Below are 19,792 nucleotides of genomic sequence, written 5' to 3'. Positions count from 1 at the left end.
ACGAAATGGCATTCCCTAAAGCAGAAAGATCCTGTGCATCTCTAAAGATTGTTTCAAGCAAGTTTTCCCTTGATGTGTGTGATCAGTGGGGAGCAAAAGTCATGAGTTTGAGGGTTATGCAAGTGGTGGAGTAGCTGCATGGATTATATAGAGAAGGCTTTTTCCAAACCTCCCTTAGACAAACCAGGTTACATCCTCTAGATATGTGCGTGGGCCATATATAAAAATGCTCACAGTGTGGTTTTGTAGAGTTAAAGAGAAAACCTTACAGGAATATGTAAGGCAAAGCAGCAAAATCTACCGTCTTATCTACTGCTGCAGGTGGCAATACATGCTTGGATTCAGCAGTTCCTGCTTACAGTGAAAAGTTGAGCAGTAAGTTGCTTTCCAAATTGCTTTTAAAGGTACATTATCAGGAAAAAACATAGTATTTTGAAGATACTAATCTCTCTTCCAGTTTATTAAAAACTGAGTAGAACTTGAAAAAACTGGATTTTAATGCAGCACTTTCGTACTTGTACCATTATTAAATGTTAGCGAAGGCACTACGTTTTTTGCCCTAAATAGCTATGTTGCTTTGCCTCTGTGTTTTTCTTGTGAGCCAGAGAAATGCTATTCTATGCGTAGGATTCCAAGGTTACAGGAAACGTAACCTACAAGAAGGCCTCCAGAAACCCACCCCATTTACTCTCTTACATTTCTCCCAACATGTAAACTCTTATGCCTTCCTTTCATCATGTGTGGTAAGATTTTTGTTACCCAGGAACTTCCCATGCTGAAATATCTTTGCAGAAAGCATTTTCTTTATTTTTTTTTTAATTCAGTATCTGTTTTACACATACAAGTGCTTTATTAGGTTTGGGGGTTTCATGCTTCTTATTAGCCAGTAGACTTTTATAGAATAGATGACATTCTGTTGGGCTCTTGAAAGCTGAGATTGACCTAACTGATATGCACAGGAGCAGCTTAATTTCTTCAGTGATTGGGAAGATGTGTGTAGGGTTTTCTTAAAACAAGATTGTTTTCAGGTAAGTGTTATGCAGCTGCCTAAAACCAACCCAAGGGTGCCTTCTATTCAAATAGCAAAGCTCTGGACACAAGGACATCTAACTAGCAGTTTCCATCCCAATTTTTAATTGGAGAATTGCATGTGATAACCTCCCCCTTAGCCCTTTGGGGTTTGTGGTGTTTTTTTTTATTTTTAATTATATTTTGCTCATAGAAATCTTCATAAATTAGGTCTGGTACTGTGTGATGGGGATGGAGGTTTCCCAGTGTTCATCCCAAGTTGTGAATCATGTAAGTTTGCTGCTCCCATGTCGCTGGAGATGTCTGTGGTTTCCAAAAGGTTCCAAAGCAAGGAGAAATCATGCTCTGCACTGCTGAGGTCTCTTAGCTCGCCTGTTGCCCCCCACACACCCTTTTCCAGCATCTCACTGTGATTCATTATAAGGTTGAAGTATTTTAATTCGTGGAGTTACTATATGTAATTACCGGAGCAGATTACTTTAGCTAGATGCCCTTTACAGTTATTAAAAGTGCACTTCTGGTGCATTAAAAAAGCCTGTCTCAAAAGAACATATAGAAGGGGATTTGGTGGCATATAGTTCTGTAGGCTGCAAAGTATTGAATACTAGATAGCATTGGGCTGGAAAAGTACTGAGCATTGCTTTACCCTGTTTTCTTCCTGAGTGTGGTTGGGTTTTATGCCCTAGAATGAATCAGTGATGTCCTGTTGGTGGATAGGCTGAACCTTGTCCTCTGCCCGCATATGCTGGGTAGCTGGAGCCCTGCAGGCAGTGTTTCTCTGCCTACCTTTTGTTTGCAAGGTATTTTTTATAGAAAGTTGAAATGAATAATCTGTGAAAGCCCTTTTACAGGGCAGATTACTTCTGCTTCCCAAGGTCACCTTGGCCCTGCTGACTGTGTCCATCTCCTTGCTCAAACAGTCATGAGCTCTGCTGTCGCTTGCACCTAGGCTGAACACAAGTTGGCCCTGGGGCAACAGATTTGCACTCATTTTTGACCCCACTGGGCTTAATTCATGTTTAAATATATATATTTTCTGCATGTGTCCTCAAATCCTGTCCTTTTCACTTCTGTTACATTTTTGTGGCAGCTTAATGTTCTCTCTCTCTTGATGCCTTGCAAAACAGCCATGCAGTCACAGGAGGAACTGGTTTTACAGCAGGATCAGCAAAACAGCTAGGCACAGCCTGCTTTCAGATGTGCGGACTAAAATAACTCCAGAAATGTTCTTTTTATTATTTCATTGTTACAATAAATAATCCCTTTTCACTGTAGCAGCTAAAATATTTATGTGCATTTTATTTAAGTCAATGACACCCTTTCGAGTCAAAGTTGATAGGTGACTATTTAACAGAATATCTGTTTGGGGAAAGCATTGAAGGAAGTGTTATGCATTTGGTGGTAGTAGGTGATACACGTTATGTTCCTCCTCAGCTGATCATAGTGCTTATTTACGCCATTTCGTAGCAGCAGCAGCATCTTGTGAGGGAGAAAGGTTTCACTTCATTTTTACAGCTAAAGCTTGGCATAATTCAACAAAACAGCTTAGAATGAGGAAAGATACAGCTTATGTTGAAATAAATATATATTCCAGAAATTGAATCTATTTTTAGAAATTAAATTTGCCCATCCATAAAAGCATATGAAAGGTCACTGCTGCTGTTGAAGATTGCCTGGCAATTTGGTTGCAAATATCAGAAGCAAAATAAGATGTGTGATGCATGGGGTACAGATTGTTTCAACTGCACTGCTTTGCCCTGGAAAAAAGACAGCGACTGAAAAAGGATGCGAAGGAAGTGGTACATGGGGATTCAGGTGACCTGGCTTCACGTTGGGGGATGCTGGAACAAGGGTGGAACAGAGTTTTGAAAGGAAGCTTGAAATCTAAAAAGAGCCAGTGACCCCCTGAAGTGCATTCTTGTGTCCCCATCTCCTTCCTTTTCTCTGTCACCTGAGAAATAGGTATTTTTACTTTTCTTCACTGGCAGGAGCCAGGAGCACATGGACACTGCTGGAGCAAAGGGAGATGTCTCCGGTGAGGGGACAAAGGAATCTGGGTTCTCTGAGCCCTTGATGCCTTCCAGTTTTTAAACCCATCAGAGTTATCAGATGATGTGTTCAAGGCCAGTTTGGACGAGGTTTTCAGCAACCTTGTCTAGTGGACGGTGTCTCTGCCTGTGGCAGGGGGTTGGAACTGGATGAGCTTTAAGGTCCCATCTAACCCAGACCAGTCTGTGGTTCTGTGGTAAAATACCAAACAGATAGGATCATTTCTCTGTGGTCTGAGGTGTTCTTTGATTTTAGTTTTCAGTTAATAAGTAACATGGAATATAGCTGCTGCTATTTAAACACTTCTGATTGTTAAAAATATTTATTTCTGCTTTACTCTCCCATTTTGATCAATAGGATTGGATGGTCCTCGTTTAAAATACGAGTAGGGCTGTGTGAGAAAGGACTTGAGAGTCTTCTGGAAATGAAATAGTAATGTTAACTGCTCAAAGATCTTGCTATTTATCTTGGTCTCTCGGGCGTTTTTTGAAATGCCAGATATTTCTACACGATTCAGGCTCTAAATCTGTCCATGTTAATTCTTGTAATTGTCCGCAAAAAGACAAACTATCTTGTCACTGTAGGGTAACCAAATAACAGCAACCTCAGAGTTCTCCGTTGTACAAAGTCATTTGTCAAAAAGATTGCCTTCCAGTCACGCTCAGCGGGGAAGGAGACACAGGAAGCACCAGGCAGGGAAGCAGGAAAGCTGCAGCAGCGATCACTGGGGAAGAGAGCAGCATCTTCTGTACCCCATTCCAAACTGCTGGGGATGTCACAGAGAGGGAGACGAGGTGGAGGGTTTGGGGAGTGGAGGATGCCAGGAAGAGCTGAACATGTTGGATGTGGCAATGAGGGATTTGCATTTTCAGGTTTCCCCGGTGTATGCAGTTGTTTTGTGTCCCCCATGTATACAGGGGCACAGTGTGTTGTGCGCATCCTGTGCTTGGTTGTCAGACATCAGTTGCCTTCAGGTGCCCTTGCTCCAGCAAAGCTTTGCAGAGGGGAGAGGTGTGAAAGAGCATGCACTGCTCTCCTTCCCCAGAAATTCAAATTACAGCCATTTGCAGGCTGCACATTTAGGATGTAGTTGCTCTATAGTTCCTCTTAAAATTAAGGTAATTGCTTATTCTGTTTCATGGTAGCTCAGAATTAGTCAAGAAGGGGTCATTAGCTGTGATTGCTGTACCTGGGACAGAGCCTTGGACAAGAATCTTTAAAGATGCCACAGACCTGGAAAGCCTCAACTAAGTTTACTTTGGGTTTGCTTTTCAGGAGCCTCTGTCTGTGCAACAGTTTGTATCTTTTTTAGTGCTTGTTAACAAATCCTCTTCCACCCTTTGTGCCTGTAGTGATGCTGCAGGTCAAAGGACCTTTCAGAGCTGCGTTTGAAGGTTCAGATTTGGCTCTGCTGCTTTCAGCAGGCACCAGAGTCTTAATCTGCTGGTTTTGTGCATCTTCTCTTAATCGAGATTTAACTGCTTCAGTTTTGCCAGTAAGTCCTTTTCATCCACAGAGCCAGAACAATTATTTCTCTTAGCCTTGCTCTTTATGCAGCCAGAGTGTTTCTAGGTTATCTGTGGATTCTTTCATGAAATTATGGGATAGACTATTGTATCTTACCTGCAATCGTAATTAATCCCAGTAAAATGGGATTGAATTGCTCAACAGTAAAGTGCATCATCACTCCCCTCTATCCCCCAGCCAAGGGCTTGGAGAAAGAAAGGACAAAGCAGTGAAGATATTCCAGACTCTGGTCCTCAGCCTCTGGACCAGAGAGCCTTTGTGTGTGCTTGTTCTGACAAAGCACAGGAGGTTTTCTTAAATCTCTGTTCTTGTGCAAAAGTAGGGCATGGACAAGGGGCTGGAAGTGGCTGTGGAAACATCTCTTCCAGCCATAGCCCATCCTTTGGTGTTAAGCAGATTTTACTTCTAGTTCCATATGTGTGTGAAACAATGAAGATTGTGCTTACTTACACGTGTGAAGCTCTTGGAGCAGTCGTGTTAAAGCACTTCCAGTGCATACCAGTGGAATAAGAGGCAGCAAGTGAAGGAAGGTTTGTCCCCATTTTACACGTTTGGACCTTAGGCGGGAAAAAAGCAAAGTGACTCACCCCAAAAGCCATCCTACATCTGTGAGTGTGTCATGCAGAGAGATAAAGCAAAGTCTTATAGAATTGAGGTCACCGAGAACTTCAGAGGTTTTGAATGTTAGGCAAACTCTTTTGAAAGCTGCCCAGGTAGTCACACAGCACTGACTGCACCATATCTGCTCGTGGCTGGAGAGATGTCCCAGGGATTGCAGGTACCATTGGTAGGTGGTTTGGTGGCCTGTGGATGCCTGTGCTGCTGTGGAGAACTAGAACTAGGCTCATGGCTAGTCTCAGGTTCACCAGATGAGTAATGGTAGATGTAGAGCAAGACGTGTGTGTCCTTAGGAAAAGACATGAGCTGCTAAGTTGTTTGTCAGCAGATGTTCAGACCAGGACAGGGTGGCTCTGCTGGCAGAGCACATCCTTCAGGGAGGGATGATGCTGTTCCTCTTTGGAGCAGATTTGGAGTTGAATTTTGGGATAAGGCTTCTAGAAATGGACTTAATATTTGAAAAGTCCAGGGTTAGCATATGATCTGAAAGCATCTCTTAGGATCAGCAGGGGGGCTGGAACTAGATGATCTTAAGGTCCTTTCCTACTCTATTCTGTGAGCAGCAGTGAAGTGGTTAAGCGTCAGTGTTTAAATGGTTACTGTTACACGTCCAGCACCTTGCATCTATAAGACAAATGGGATGCGTTCATGCCTCTGGGTGCCTTTGCTGTGGGCTCTGAGCTGGAAAGACCAGGCTGCTTCAATTTACCTTTTGAACAGTATTGAGGTTAGAAATTTTTCAGAGAGTTTTCTATGTGGCAAAATGGGTAGGAAATCAATAAGGAAGATAATTACTTTAACTTGGAGATATTTTCTGTGCTCCTGAACAGATCTGTGCATTACCATGGAAGATATGAAATGCTGGACCTTATGACTCTGCGTTAGTGTTTGGAGACAGCGGTGCAGACTCTTGAGATGGCTGTTTACACCGAACAGAAGCCCTTACACAGTTCATTGTCAGATGAGAAATATCCTAGTGAAAGATTTTCACAGTTAATATATAAACGTATAGAAACTTAACATCAGAGGCCAGCAAGCCGTAAAAAGAATTGTACAATATTTTATTATCTTCCTTGCAAATTGGACTGAAGAACTCCTAAGTGATCTTACACAGCAAAATAACCCCATTCGACCTCCAACTGTCATACAGGCAGACAAACATTTTAATGCTGAGAAATGCCTGGGTCAGACAGTAGTTTGGTGTTCTCCAGCTCGTTTATTTGAATTTCTTTGTGGTGGCTGGCATTTCCACATGCTTCCCTTTTTCAGCACACTGTTTCATTATAGGGCACTAACACTGCCATGAGCAAAAGAATTGTTCTTAAGTGTGAATATAAAGAATTAATGCAGCATCCTCACCCAGCGCTTTGTAGTTTTCAGGGCTAAAATGGGAGCTGGTTTTGTCTCCCATTTTAAGTTTTCACAGCACAAGTTGCTTCTGGTCTAGTGGAGGGCCAGGGCGGGTGATTTCTTCCTTTGATAGCTAATACGTGGGAAGACATCCCATCCTCAGAACTAACTGAATAATGGCTTGAAAGCAGGATGGCACAGCCTAACTGATCAATTTGTCATTGGCTGACCTGAGAGGGAACATGAAAAAGATTCAAAAGCAGATAAATAATTGACATCGCTAGCCTTGAGTCCATTCAGCTCACAACCTTTTCTCCTTGCTTTTAAAGATGTTGCTTTTGGCCGCTTCTTTCTTTGGCCCAGACTCCCCTGCAACCTGAATGTTTGATTGCAGGAGGAAATAAAAGGTAGACCTGAGCGGCGGTAGGTGTTTGCATGTGATTTGAGTGTGTGGAGTCTCCCCTGTCTCTGTGTGTCTGCAGGGCCTACAAGAGCAGAGCATTTTCTGTATGTAGAAGTATCTATATAAAACGTCAGGCGCTCAGTGCTCTGGGAAACAGTGGTTTTTGCATATCCCAGTACTTTTCATCTTTCCTGTAATGTGGCGTTTGGTTAATGAATGTGCCACAGTGAGAAAACCCAAAGGAAACCCCTGGCTGTTTTCCCAGGAACTTTATTAATTTTGCAGCTCTCTGTTTTGAGGAATAGGTAAGGTCTCTGTAACTCTCAATAACTCCAGAGAGGCTCTTAAGTGTTTTTTAAACTGTTATTCCTGAAGTAGGTTAAACTGTAGATGTCTGAACCCTTTGAGTACCCTCTCAAGGTAAGACATTTGCAGAGTGGGAGAGAGTCTGCTTTTCTGAGTGCCCCGGCACAGGGCATAAGTGAGAAGCCACTGACATGAGACCACCCAACCAAGCACAGTCAAAAACAGTGATTTTAAGGAAAAGCGCAGTGCAGTTATCTCTGGTTTCCCCGACCACCTGGCTTGATCTTAGTTACATAAAAGCCAGGCTGTGCCATGTGTATTCTGGTCCTGCAGTACCAAGGGTGTTTGGGACCAGCAATTAAGTGACTTAAGTGCTGCACCCCATCAGGAGCTCATGGGCTGTGAGGTCCTGAATCGCTGAGGCACTAAATAGTTTCCACTCCGATATTCATCCCTTTCAGCACTGACCTCAGCACCTGAAGGTTTCTCTGGTCAGAAAGTCTGTTTTTCTGAGTGCCTGAGCTTACCTCAGCTAATGCAGATTTTCTTATTTAACTTCCTTTTCACATATCTTTCCCTTTTCCACTTTCTCTGTAAATGCAAATGTTAAATTTAAAAGGTGATGTACCAGCGTCTAAGTTACAAAGAAGTTGCCCAAAACCTTCAAATCCAAAATCTTTGGAGTTTGTCTGCTGTTATTCAGAGAAGATTGTGGAAGCAAATATTAGTCATTAACATCACTTTCTGTGTTGAGTCAGCATCTATTTTTAGGTGTGGAGCACATAAAGACAGCTCTTTGACACATAAAACACACAAAGACATCCATTTGACATCATTTGTGTTTGGGCTAAGGCTCAGGAAAAGGGGAAGACAATTGCTGAATGCATTGTATTCATGACGGGGACCCCTCCATTTCCTTCCAAGGCACATTTTAAGGCATAACGCAGGAATGTACTGATCTGTTGATATTTAAATAAGTCAAGATGAAGTGCAAAATATTCAGGTTTGGATCCAATGCTATTTCAGATGTGCTGCAAAGCAATTCTTCACGATCCACGCTGAATACTTGCCATTAAGGCTTTATCCGGGAAGTATTTTTATTATGTTAAATGTGTATATTCTAAATGTATATATTTTAAAAGTGCAGAAGGCTTTTTATGCACATATTATAATTATAAATCTGATTCATAGATAGAAGAACAGTTGAGAGAGTCTTGATTTAATAATTTTCCAACAGCATACATGCAGTTGGAACTCAACATTTTCTTGGTTGCTTGGTCATAATATTTTGTGGCCTGGTTGTGGACTCACAGTGCAAGGGAACTTCTTGTGATGAATTGCAGATAGACAATCGGTGTCAGTACACACTTCCCTGAGCAGATGTTTATTTAGTCTAATTTCACCAGTACTTTACTGTTCATCCAGAATAGATCTTGCCAGCTCAGGGTGAAAACACAAAGAGAAATAGCACAAAAGATCACTCCACAAATAACCTGATTTGTTTCAGACTCTTGGAGGGAGGGGGGATGCTGGGTAGAAAAACATGCTGGAACTTCGGAGTGCTATGTTGGATACAGTAAATCATCCATACACCCACAATCTATAGGGGTAAATTTACAAAGCCATGCGTAGGAAGCTGCATGTTAATCTACCTCTGAACAATAGTTACTTTATGACTGCGCTTGAAGAGCCCTTTCGTCTGTTCTTCCAGCCTTTCCTGGCTTTGTTGATGTTGCACAACAGGTAACATCTGAACTCGAGGGTTGTTGCCTGTGAAAGAACAGAAAATAATCTGTCCATTTAAAATGCAGGGGGTGGCCCTAGCTTACTAACATGTCTTTCCTTTCCTTCATAGGTGTCGTATGCCCGTCCGAGTTCAGCATCAATCAGAGATGCGAACTTGTATGTCAGCGGCCTTCCGAAAACAATGACCCAGAAAGAATTAGAGCAGTTATTCTCACAATATGGGCGCATCATCACCTCACGGATTCTGGTTGATCAAGTCACAGGTTAAAAGAAAACTTTCCTTGATAGATGCATGTTTTTCTGCATATAGTGAACTCGTTGGCAGTTGGGTTTCAAGACAGTGTGATGTTTAGTGTAAGATGCAGTAGCTGGTTCTTTGAGTGTTGTAACTGTTTGGAGGCATAACTACTGCCTCTTTAATGAGGGATCTCAAAATGCAAAATGGTTACTTCAAAGCGTTATATTAAATATGGTAGGGGCTGATTCTGGAGAATACAGATGGGGAAGAGTGTTTGTCTTTATAGGATTTCCCTTGATTTGCAAGCCATGCATTCTGTGCAGTGACAACAAATATTCAGTTCATGTTTGTTAACATAGATAAGGCTGTTCCTACAAATATTCATCTGTTCACATGTCTTTACTTCCCAGGGGTTTCTCGAGGTGTGGGATTTATCCGTTTTGATAAGAGAATAGAGGCAGAAGAAGCCATAAAGGGACTAAATGGCCAGAAGCCTAGTGGTGCTACAGAACCAATTACTGTGAAGTTTGCCAATAACCCCAGCCAGAAAACAAGCCAGGCACTCCTTTCACAGCTGTATCAGTCTCCCAACAGACGCTACCCTGGACCACTTCACCACCAGGCTCAGAGATTCAGGTAATTACCTGGAAAAGACCTGAAGTTCCACCAGCTATGACAGTGTGGGGCAGGTGCTATGCAGGAAAATATGCTTTAGTTGCGTAGGCTGACCTGATTTTCTTTGTAAAATTAAATATTCTTTCCTGGAGAATGAGGAGGAAAATCTGCTGACAGCAGTAGTCATGTTGTATTTACTAAAACAGCTGAAGTACTGTACAATCAGATCTCGTGAAGGCTCATAGAAAAAGGGAGGACAGAATAAGAGTTACACTGATAATCAAATGAGTAGCAACTACCCTGTTCTCTCTCTTTTTTTTTTGGTAATGCTTTTAGTTTCTGCTGTATTATTACAGTTTTGATGCAGCTTAGACTTTGATGTTAATGACAGTGGATTGGTAGCAGGAAAAAAGCTGAGTCTGTTCCAGTCAGCAGCAGTATCATTAAATTTATTAGCCTGAGATATCTGCTCCTAGTACAGAGACCTTGCATTAGTCTTTGGTGTGAGTCTTCAGATGCTTTCGGGGATGTTTTATGCTTTGCATTCTGAATATACTGTTTCCATCTGATACATAAGCCAGAGTTAGCAATACATGATGTCCTCATTACTTTTATATTTAGTAATTTTCAGGCAACCTAGCATTAAAATAAAGGGTCTGCCTTCAAAAAAGAAACTTGGACGTACTCACAGAACTGAGTTGCATCCTGGCTTTAGAGGGTTTTTCAAAAGTAAATTTAGGTTTTCAGTGATGAAAAGTGCTAATGAATTCAAGATCATTAAAAAAGTCTTCAGATGCATTAAATTTACACTCGTTTTTGTCTTTGGCACGCAGCTGTGTCCATTGAGATTGTCACTGAATCCTTCCATGGACAGAAGGTCTTTATTGTACTCTCACAGAAAGCAGATGATTATATTCTGTATAAAATTTGGTGGTCGTTTAGATTGACGTATCATGGAGGATTAATGCTAAATACATGTAATATAGTGTGGAGAGTATTACGTTAAAGCAGTTAGAATCAAGAATTTTCCCAATTCCAGCAATTTTGGACTGTAACATTTTATTCCCAAGTTAACTGCAAGGTGAACAGTTGAACTGTTTGCACAGATTTCATACTAACACTGTCCAAAAAGGATACATCAGAAGTGGATTTTTTTTTAAAACCAAACCCTGGAAATGAAGATTTTTCACAAAAATAGCATAGACAAGTTAAAAATAAATGCTGTGGTGGAGATTTAAGCACAACCTCAGACTTAACAAAGCAGGCCGGGAGTTGTTAGGCTCCTTAGATGTGTGGGAAACTTGTTGAACGTTTCTTCTTTGAAAATGGAACGCTATTAATAATAGTTCCATTGAGCGATCTTGCCATCTGTGAGACATTAACCCAAAGACCCTCCTTCTCTTTTCAGGCTGGACAATTTGCTTAATATGGCCTATGGCGTAAAGAGGTAATTAGAATTCCACAGATTGCCAGATGTCCGTGTTGGCACAGATTGGTGCTACAATTTATTTTTTTTAATGCACTAACTTTATTTTCTTTTTTTTTTTTGTTTAATTCCTTCTTTTCTTCCACCAGCATGTCAAATTCTTTTTAAGTTTGGACTTCAGTTGGTTTTGTTACTTTAAAGGCCACACATGCAGATTCTTTGGGGTTTTTTGTTTCACCTTTTATTTTTATTTACAGGTGGGCTTCTCAAATGGTTTAGGTGCAGCAGCTCCCAGCATTCAGACTGCAGTCGCCCTGCTTACATGGTGCTTTTTCCAGCACCCATTTAGCCCCAGAACTATTAAGTTTTTAAGTAATCTCTGATTTGATAATAGAAATCTTAATAGTCTCAACCAGAATTGTGCTGCTGTTGTCTAAATCTCACAGTTAAGACTGTCTTTCTCTTACATCTGGTTTAAGATTGACTTGAAAATACAGCTGTCTGCACCTTAATCAGCCCTGAATTTCTTTTGTTACAGGTTTAATATTGGTGCTTGAGATTTTGTTTTTGTTTAAAATAGCTCTGTGTGTCCGTATGTATGTGCACGCATGTGTGATAGACTTTTATGCTGTTTCATGAGTATGTTCAGTGTTTGATAGCTAAAATGAGTTGACGTGTTGTTAGTGTTTCTTCTGATGGCACGCATCCGTGCAAGCGAACCTTACGGCACAGTAACGGTATAGTTTTATTCCTGGTGTTTACCATAAGATGTCCAGCCGTGACCCACATTTAAGATGAGAAAATACTTCTTAATCTTCTGAAATGGTCTGCTCACAAAATGTGACAATTATTTGGGATTTGTTTTTTAAAGCTCATCCTGTAAAAGTGGTATGGTAAGTATATCTTTACACTAGCGAGTAGTGGGCAGTAACATGGGTTTTAACTACTGCCACAGTAGCTATTATGCAAATCTTAAGACTACTCACAAAGGGAATAGCCAGAGCAGAGGCAGCATGTCTTCCCAGAAGCACTGCTTCTGGTGTTCATTAGTACATTTGTTACATCTGCAGTATCCTTAGTGGTGATGTGATGAGTCAGAACTCACCACCTAATCTTATCACACACCGCTTTTCCTGCGTTCTCCCATCTCATTTGTTTCTTGGTACATTGCCAAAAACATGGCAAAGCTCTCAGTGTCAAGTACCTGTCAGGCACAAATCAGTGTCAGAAGGACGGGTTTGTTCCAGGAATTTTCCCTTGGTTTTTGCTGCTTCTGCTTCCCTGGAATTGCACTGGTATGTGGTGCTGAACAAACAGGGCTTAGTCTGAACTAGTGAGGGTTTGAATTTGGATGTCATAAGACCTACAGAGGGAAGGAGAGTGAGTTACGTGCCTTTATAAGTTATGCATCTGCTTTTGTAATATTCAGAGGCTATAGTATTAGTCTTAAATCACAACAGTGTTTTGTAGGCGTCTTAAATTAGTTCATATCTTGAAAATCTTGAAAACTTGGACTAGCAAACCCTGTAATTTATAGGGTCACAAAAAAAAAACAATGTATTGATAAAAACTTCTGAAACTGTCTCTGTATTGTGGCATTCCTGGGTTTGGGGGTCAGTTCTTTCTTTCCCTTTATCAAGTATCTGGTACTGATGGAAAAGGAGATGTGTTGACGTGGAACAAAGGTTTTACTGACGCTAATTCCAGGTCACTTGCTAGTAGCAGAACTACTTACGCAATAGGGTATCTTGTATTTGTGTCAGTACACTTGCACTAGTTTTGTGCATGCTTTCTTGGATTTAAGGCAGCTCCTGTGCTCATGGTACATAAACAGCTGAAAGCAGCTGAAAACTGCTTCCCTAAAAGTTTCCAGGGAAAAGCTGCTCTCCAGTAAATTGCATGAAACCTTAACCCTTTCCACCTCAGTGCAGCATTCCTGCAAAACTCCGTAACATACTCTGTGATACGCACAGCTTTGGGATGTCCAGATTTTACAATAAACATCACTTTCAGGGTAGCATATGCATTAGTTTTGTACTTCATGTTAAATTAAACATGGCAGAAGAGAAGCATTTTCTGGTTCATGTGTGTTACTAGCACAGCTGGCACTTGTCAACAATGGGCTTAAAGTCCTATCTTCCAAATCTCAGAAGAAGTTAAAGCTGTTGACTTGGTCTTGGTCTTGGCTGCTCTATTTATGATTCCACATAAGGTGGAAGGAACAGTATAAATCGGCCTTGTCCACCTTCTGCCTTGCTTTTCAGCAGCTGGGGAAATACCGTGGGTTAGAGCCGTGCTGAACCATTATGATAATGTTATTAGTTTCAGGATGTGGGAGAGAAACTAAAAAGATGATGAGAGTAGGAATTGCAAAAGTGAAGTTCAGTTGGAAAATTGCCACATACCTTTAATAAACTGTCTGCAAGCCTGTACGGAGGTCTGAGGATCCAGTACTGTGAGCGTTTCTGAGCTGCTCATTTATACTGTAGCTACACCCCAGTGACTTTCCTCAGCATAAGATATATATTCCAAGTGCCTTTTTTCCTTGAATGTGCATATAAAGTGCCATCAGGAATCGACAGAATGGTGGGCAGCCATCAGGTGTGTAGTTTCTTTTATGGCTATTTAATATACACGGCATAATATTGTGCAGACTGCTAAATGTGTGTGGAAATATTACAAGCGTAAAAGGATAAGTTTTGGAGAGTGCAAGAGCTTACTCAGCAACGCTGAGTTTCCCCCCTCCACTCCCTCAGTCATCACTCAAACTCCTGAGGAATTATTATTCAGTTCTGGTATTAAAACTCATCATATTGAAGGTACATGGGAAACTGGATTTTTTTTTTTTATTAAGACGTTTCCTCTGTGCAGTTGTTATTTTAAAACCTATCCCAAAGTGTAGCTTCAGAAAGCATGTCACTTTTTTTTTTTAAACTGATGAAAGGAAAATTATGTTGATCCTGAGGGCTGATACCGCTTAACATCTTCATTAATAACCTGAGTCACGGGCTGCAGCGCGCCCTCCTTGCATTAGCTGGTGACACTAAATTGGTGAGGGAACAGGGGCAGTCACTGTGCTCTTGGCCACGGGTGCCATCGGGGAGACCTTGACAAGCTGGAGGAACATGGTGAAATTCAGGAAAGGCAAATGGAGAGTTGAGCCCTTGGCTGCTGTCCTTAGCTACCTACAAGGGGCACTAGAAAGATGAAGCTGATCTCTTCTTGGAGCTCAACTGCAAAAGGACAAGAGGTAGCAGGAACGGGGGAAATTCAACTGAGTATAAGGGAAAATCATTTACAGTGAGGATGGTGGAGCCCTGGAGCAGGGGCTGCAGGGGTGGAGTTCCCGTCCTTGAAGACTTCCAGACTTCCCTCTGTAAGGCCATGAGCATCTGATGTAAACTGAGAAGTCATCCTCGCTTTGAGCCGGAGGTTGATCAGATGAGCTACACAGATCCTGCCCAGCCTGTGTTACTGTGTGATGGTTCCGTGTTCATAAACATGCTACCTGGCTTTAGCTTCCCAGTTCAGATGTTCAAGCTAGAGGAAACTGGTCCCAAAAGTCGATAGGGAGAGAAAAGTTAGGGTTCTGTATTAGATTTCTAGGAGCTTGTCTCTGCATTGACCACCCGAAGAACCTAAGAGCCTGTCACGAAGTCTCAACAGTATGAAGGTATTAGTTGACATGCTCATTAATTATATTTGTGCACTGTTTTACTTACCCTACAATTGCTGCATAAATCTCCTTGAATATGTGGCCAGCTTTAGGACTTCTTTATTACCTGGATTTCTTTTCCCAGTGTATGTCAGTTAAGGGCTATGTTAGGAGGGGAATTAAAAGCTACCAGTTAGACATCTCTCTAAATCTGGTATTTAGTAATTTTAGCTAGAGAGGCCACATGGCAGTGGCATTTCATATTATAATCTTTTAAAGTCGTAAATTTGTTAGGGTTTTTTTTTTTTTTCACTACCAGCTAGTAAGAGGTAAAGTTTAGGATCTCCATTTCCCTGAAACTACATTATTTTAGTGGTGGAAATAGGTAGCCAATTCCTACAGGCTTCTTTAAATGAACTTGTGTTTATAGCAGCATTTACAGGCCCTTTTGGGCTTAGATTGTCCTTAAGCATTTCTTTTATTAGATCTTAGTATACATCGAAGTAGGCCTTATCCTTGAAGGGAGACTCATTGATGCCCAGGTTTGGTCTGGTACAGCCCCCCTCCACTTAAGTAGAGACCAAAAGTAGCAGTGTAGTCATCTTCCAGGGATAGGATCAAGAACCTTCATTACCATTGGCTTACTTACTTTAGAGTCTTGGTTCCATGTAGCTTGTGCCAAGAGATATATTTAGAATAGACCCGTCTTTTTACTTGGTAGGTTTTCTCCGATCACAATTGATGGTATGACGAGCCTTGTCGGAATGAATATCCCTGGTCACACTGGGACTGGATGGTGTATCTTTGTCTACAACTTGTCTCCCGACTCCGACGAGAGCGTGCTGTGGCAGTTGTTTGGTCCCTTTGGAGCAGTCAATAACGTGAAGGTGATCCGTGATTTCAACACCAACAAGTGCAAGGGATTTGGCTTTGTCACCATGACCAACTACGACGAAGCTGCCATGGCGATTGCCAGCCTTAATGGATACCGTTTAGGAGACAGAGTATTGCAAGTTTCCTTTAAAACCAATAAAACCCACAAATCCTGAATTTCATATCCTTACTTACTAAAATATATATATATAAATATATATACGAACAAAACAAAACAAAAAAAAAATAAAAACTCTTCAAGGCTTATATTCAACCATGGACTTTATAAGCCAGTGTTGCCTAAGTATTAAAACATTGGATATCCTGTGAGGAACAGGAAAGGATTTTATAATGCTTAGAAAAAAAAAACAAAAAAAACCTTTGATGCATTGAATGTTCTTTCATAGCTGTCGTTGTTGAATATAATATACATAGATAACAATGTGCAGGGATTTTTACCCGGCCAGCTAGTTTTACTACCTTCCTTGAAGGTGGGTCTTTTTAAGATGACCATTCACTCATTTGAAAAAAATAAGAAAACAAAAACAGTTTTTACGAACTAATGGGATTAAAAAGCGAGAACAAAAGATTTTTCTTTTCTTTTCTTCTTTTCAAAAAAAAACAAAGGAAACAACATCGATTGAATCAGATTGGTAAACCCCCCACACAAATTAAAGAGGAACAATAAAAATTGCAAAAAAAACATAATTTTGCAACTTTTTTTATTTTTCCTTTTTTCTTTTGTATCATGTGAACTAAACAGTCTTCTGTTAGGGAATGGGGTAAAGGGGGATACCTGATGACATAACAATTTAAATAACATTAACAATGTTGCCAAAGAGGTGGTCTCTTTGCTGAAAATGGGTTTCAAGAAAAATCTATTTTTATAAAATATAAAGAATTTTTACAAGAGAATCTGGATTTGAGAAAAAAATATTTTGACTGGCTAATTTAGGGGAAATTGACAACTTTGTCATGTTCATACTGCACTGGTAACTTTTTAGAGATCAAGATGTGTGTTTTAAACTGGATTAGTAGATTGTTTTTTGAAGGATGGGCTACAAACAGATGATCTTCGTATCTTTTCATAGCATGTAATAAAAATATTAAATACAGTACGGGAGAGTGTTCTTCCCAGGCACGCAGTTACCCACAGTCAAAACCCAAAAGCAAGGAGATGAGTTGCAAGACGGTTTTTCTTTAAGTCATCAGTATGGGATATCAGCAGAACAAAAGTTAAAAAAATTAATTTTTTGATCAAAAACTTCCTTGGTTTGAGCAGTAGGTGCTACAAAATTATTTACATATCTTAGTATCATAGTTAAATGTAATGTGTTTAGAAAAAAATACATTTGCTTTAAATTTGTTAAGAATTTTCAAATTCACTTTATAGCCCAAGCTAATATAATTGGGCTGTGTTGGCACATTTGGAACACTGTTTATGTTGCTTGAAACACTTATTTATTTAATTGCCGATGTGATGCATATGGCCAAAATCAAATATAGCTAGTTTGGCTAGTCTACTTATTTGTTTACTTAAACTATGGGAAGAAGCATATTATTGTGTCATTTTGTTGTGTGTGTATGTGTATATATAATATAAATATATATATATATAAAGTTATTTTTTCTTTTGGTTAATTTATTATAAGTTGTAACACTTTGCTAGTTTTGTTTGTATATGTCTTAAAATGTTTTCTTATGATACTTAAGTGACAGAGGTATCAAGGTAACTTGTGTAGAAATATTGTTTGATATATTGTCATGTTTGTTGTGAATATTTTTTCTTACTGCACAGTAGAAAAGAAAACAACTGGGTCTTTATTTTAATGTAATTCAGATTGGGGAAAACAGAGCTAAGGGAACAAAATGACTGAGGGGGTGCTCTCCCATGTCCAGTGCACTGATCATTTTAGTATGTTTGTGCTTTGTACGGTTATATATTTAAAACAAAAAAGGGTCATGCTCTTCCCTGAGTACTAGAAACAGTTACTCGCTATGCATAATCTAGTTGATAGTTAAATTTGCTATTGCTTTTCTTGTCTTGTTATATAAAATCTTTTCAATACAAGTTTAGTCTTAATGGTAATAAAACGTTATGGTTATTTATAACTTGTGCTTATTTTGTGCATTTTTTCCATGCTATACCCACTAACTGCATGTAGACTAAGTATTGTTTTTTCACACTGAAGAGGCAAACTTTTGTAGTAGACAAATAACTAAAGCAAAGGCTGCATCATAATTTTATCAGTTTTTTACTTTAACAATGTTAGATTTTAGTTTAAAGGAACACTCATTCAATGTTCAGGGAAACCTTTATACATCATCTGCTATGAATGAGCGCAGTTTGCTGGGAAAGTTTTGATGCATTTGCTAAGCATTAGTGGGGAAGGCATGTCAGAATCTTTTCTCTACGATGTGTTTTACTATCTGAATAATAATAATAATTTAAAAAATCTTTCTTAGGACCAGGCAGTTGTATACTTTAGTTATAATGAATGACTTCATGTTAACCTTGCTAGTTTAGATCATTTCTGAGGGAAAGTATTGTAAATGTTTTTTTCATAACCTTGTTGTGTTTGAATTATTTGTACTTTAATTGTCCAGACAATAAATGAAAGTGTGTAGAATGGCTATGGACTTTCCACCTTTTTAACCGTGTTCAGATGTTTTAGTAATCCCAGCACACCTCAGTTGAGGTAGATGTTAGAGTCTTGATTTCAGAAGCAAGGTCTTCAAGGAACGTGCTCGTCAAACCAGACAGAGCATATTCGTTGTTTGTTTTTCCTTCTCGAGGTTAGAAAGAATCGGTCATTTAATTTAAGATGTTGAACTCCAAATACCAAACTGTAACTTCATTTATTTGAATGTGGAAGATATTGAAGGGTTTCTACTATATACAGTATTTTTACACAATGAAAATATTAACTCAGTCAATATTCAACACTTAACAAAAGCAGCAAGCAAATTTCAGCATTAATACAGGTTTTAAACCATCATTTAGTTTGACTTTTCTATGAATATGCAACAAATGTCATGCGGTATGAAACAGTGTACATATCTACTGTACAACAATATATGATCACATTCCACATTTGAATTCTTTTCGCCATGTGTTATAACAAGAGTTGATGCTTCTTTCAGTTGACTTGTTTGAATCCCATTAATACAAATATTCACTTCATGTTTCTGTTCTGTAACATCCACTAATTGAGAATGTGTAACTTGTAAAACTGCAGCATTGAATTTCGTAACTGAGATTAGGAAAACTATATCAGAGGGCTGGATGGACCGTGTGGTTCCTCAGCTCCATCACCTATTAATAAACTCGTGTTTTTGTGCGATTAAGCTACCATGTTGGTTATAATAATTAATTACAGGCCACAGCATGAGTTTGTTCTTAAATGTACAGCTTGCTTAATTCATCCTTAAATCAGCCAGAGTGTGCCCCACTAAAATGCAGAAGTTATCAATTTGCACTATTTATAAAGACTTGGCTCTTAAAAAGTCATCCTTCCATCTATCTGTATATATGTATATACACCGCTTTTGATGATATACATATATACATAATGTAACGTGCACCAGCCCATTTTAGAAAGGCAGCACTTGACGTTTAAGACAGACCCATAGTAGCTAACTAGTGTTTGCTATAACACTATCTGTGTTACAGCATTTGTCAGGTTCATCGCCTACTGTTTTCCTGTCCTTTCTTCTGTGTACCTTACACTGTCAGAAAAGCACTGACACAAAATTCACCGTGTATTCTAGGTTCTCTTAAGACAGAAATGTGACACTGCATGCTGGCATTTTGCTGTTGACTTCAGGCCAGTTTGGATACAGATTATTCCCCCACCGGTTGGCTACTGCTCTCCTCCATCTCATTCGTGTAAGGTACTCATGTGAGCTGCATCAAAACTCACATACGCCTGTAACACAAGAGAAAGGACTCTGCCA

General features: G+C 39.8%; 1 protein-coding gene across 10 annotated transcripts in view; it reads left to right on the top strand.

The window, feature by feature from the left end:
- ELAVL4 (ELAV like RNA binding protein 4) overlaps positions 1–19,187 on the top strand; it is an 83,053-nt gene extending 63,866 nt beyond the window's left edge. For 9 of the 10 annotated variants that reach the window (XM_057401788.1, XM_057401785.1, XM_057401782.1 and 6 more), the window contains exons 4-7: positions 9,138–9,291; positions 9,677–9,902; positions 11,290–11,328; positions 15,663–19,187. In XM_057401788.1, the coding sequence (XP_057257771.1) occupies positions 9,138–9,291; positions 9,677–9,902; positions 11,290–11,328; positions 15,663–16,011 (768 nt within the window). In that variant the 3' untranslated portion in view covers positions 16,012–19,187. The remainder of the gene's footprint in view (positions 1–9,137; positions 9,292–9,676; positions 9,903–11,289; positions 11,329–15,662) is intronic. The other variant, XM_057401781.1, reaches the window with a different exon arrangement.
- Positions 19,188–19,792: the final 605 nt, after the last annotated feature.

Source organism: Pezoporus wallicus, unplaced genomic scaffold, assembly GCF_028554395.1.
Source record: "Pezoporus wallicus isolate ANWC-B61680 ecotype Strahan unplaced genomic scaffold, APGP_CSIRO_Pwel_v1 contig_1035, whole genome shotgun sequence".
NCBI lineage: Eukaryota > Metazoa > Chordata > Aves > Psittaciformes > Psittacidae > Pezoporus > Pezoporus wallicus.
Note: the sequence above shows the minus strand (reverse complement) of the source record. Positions and strands in the feature narration are given on the sequence as shown.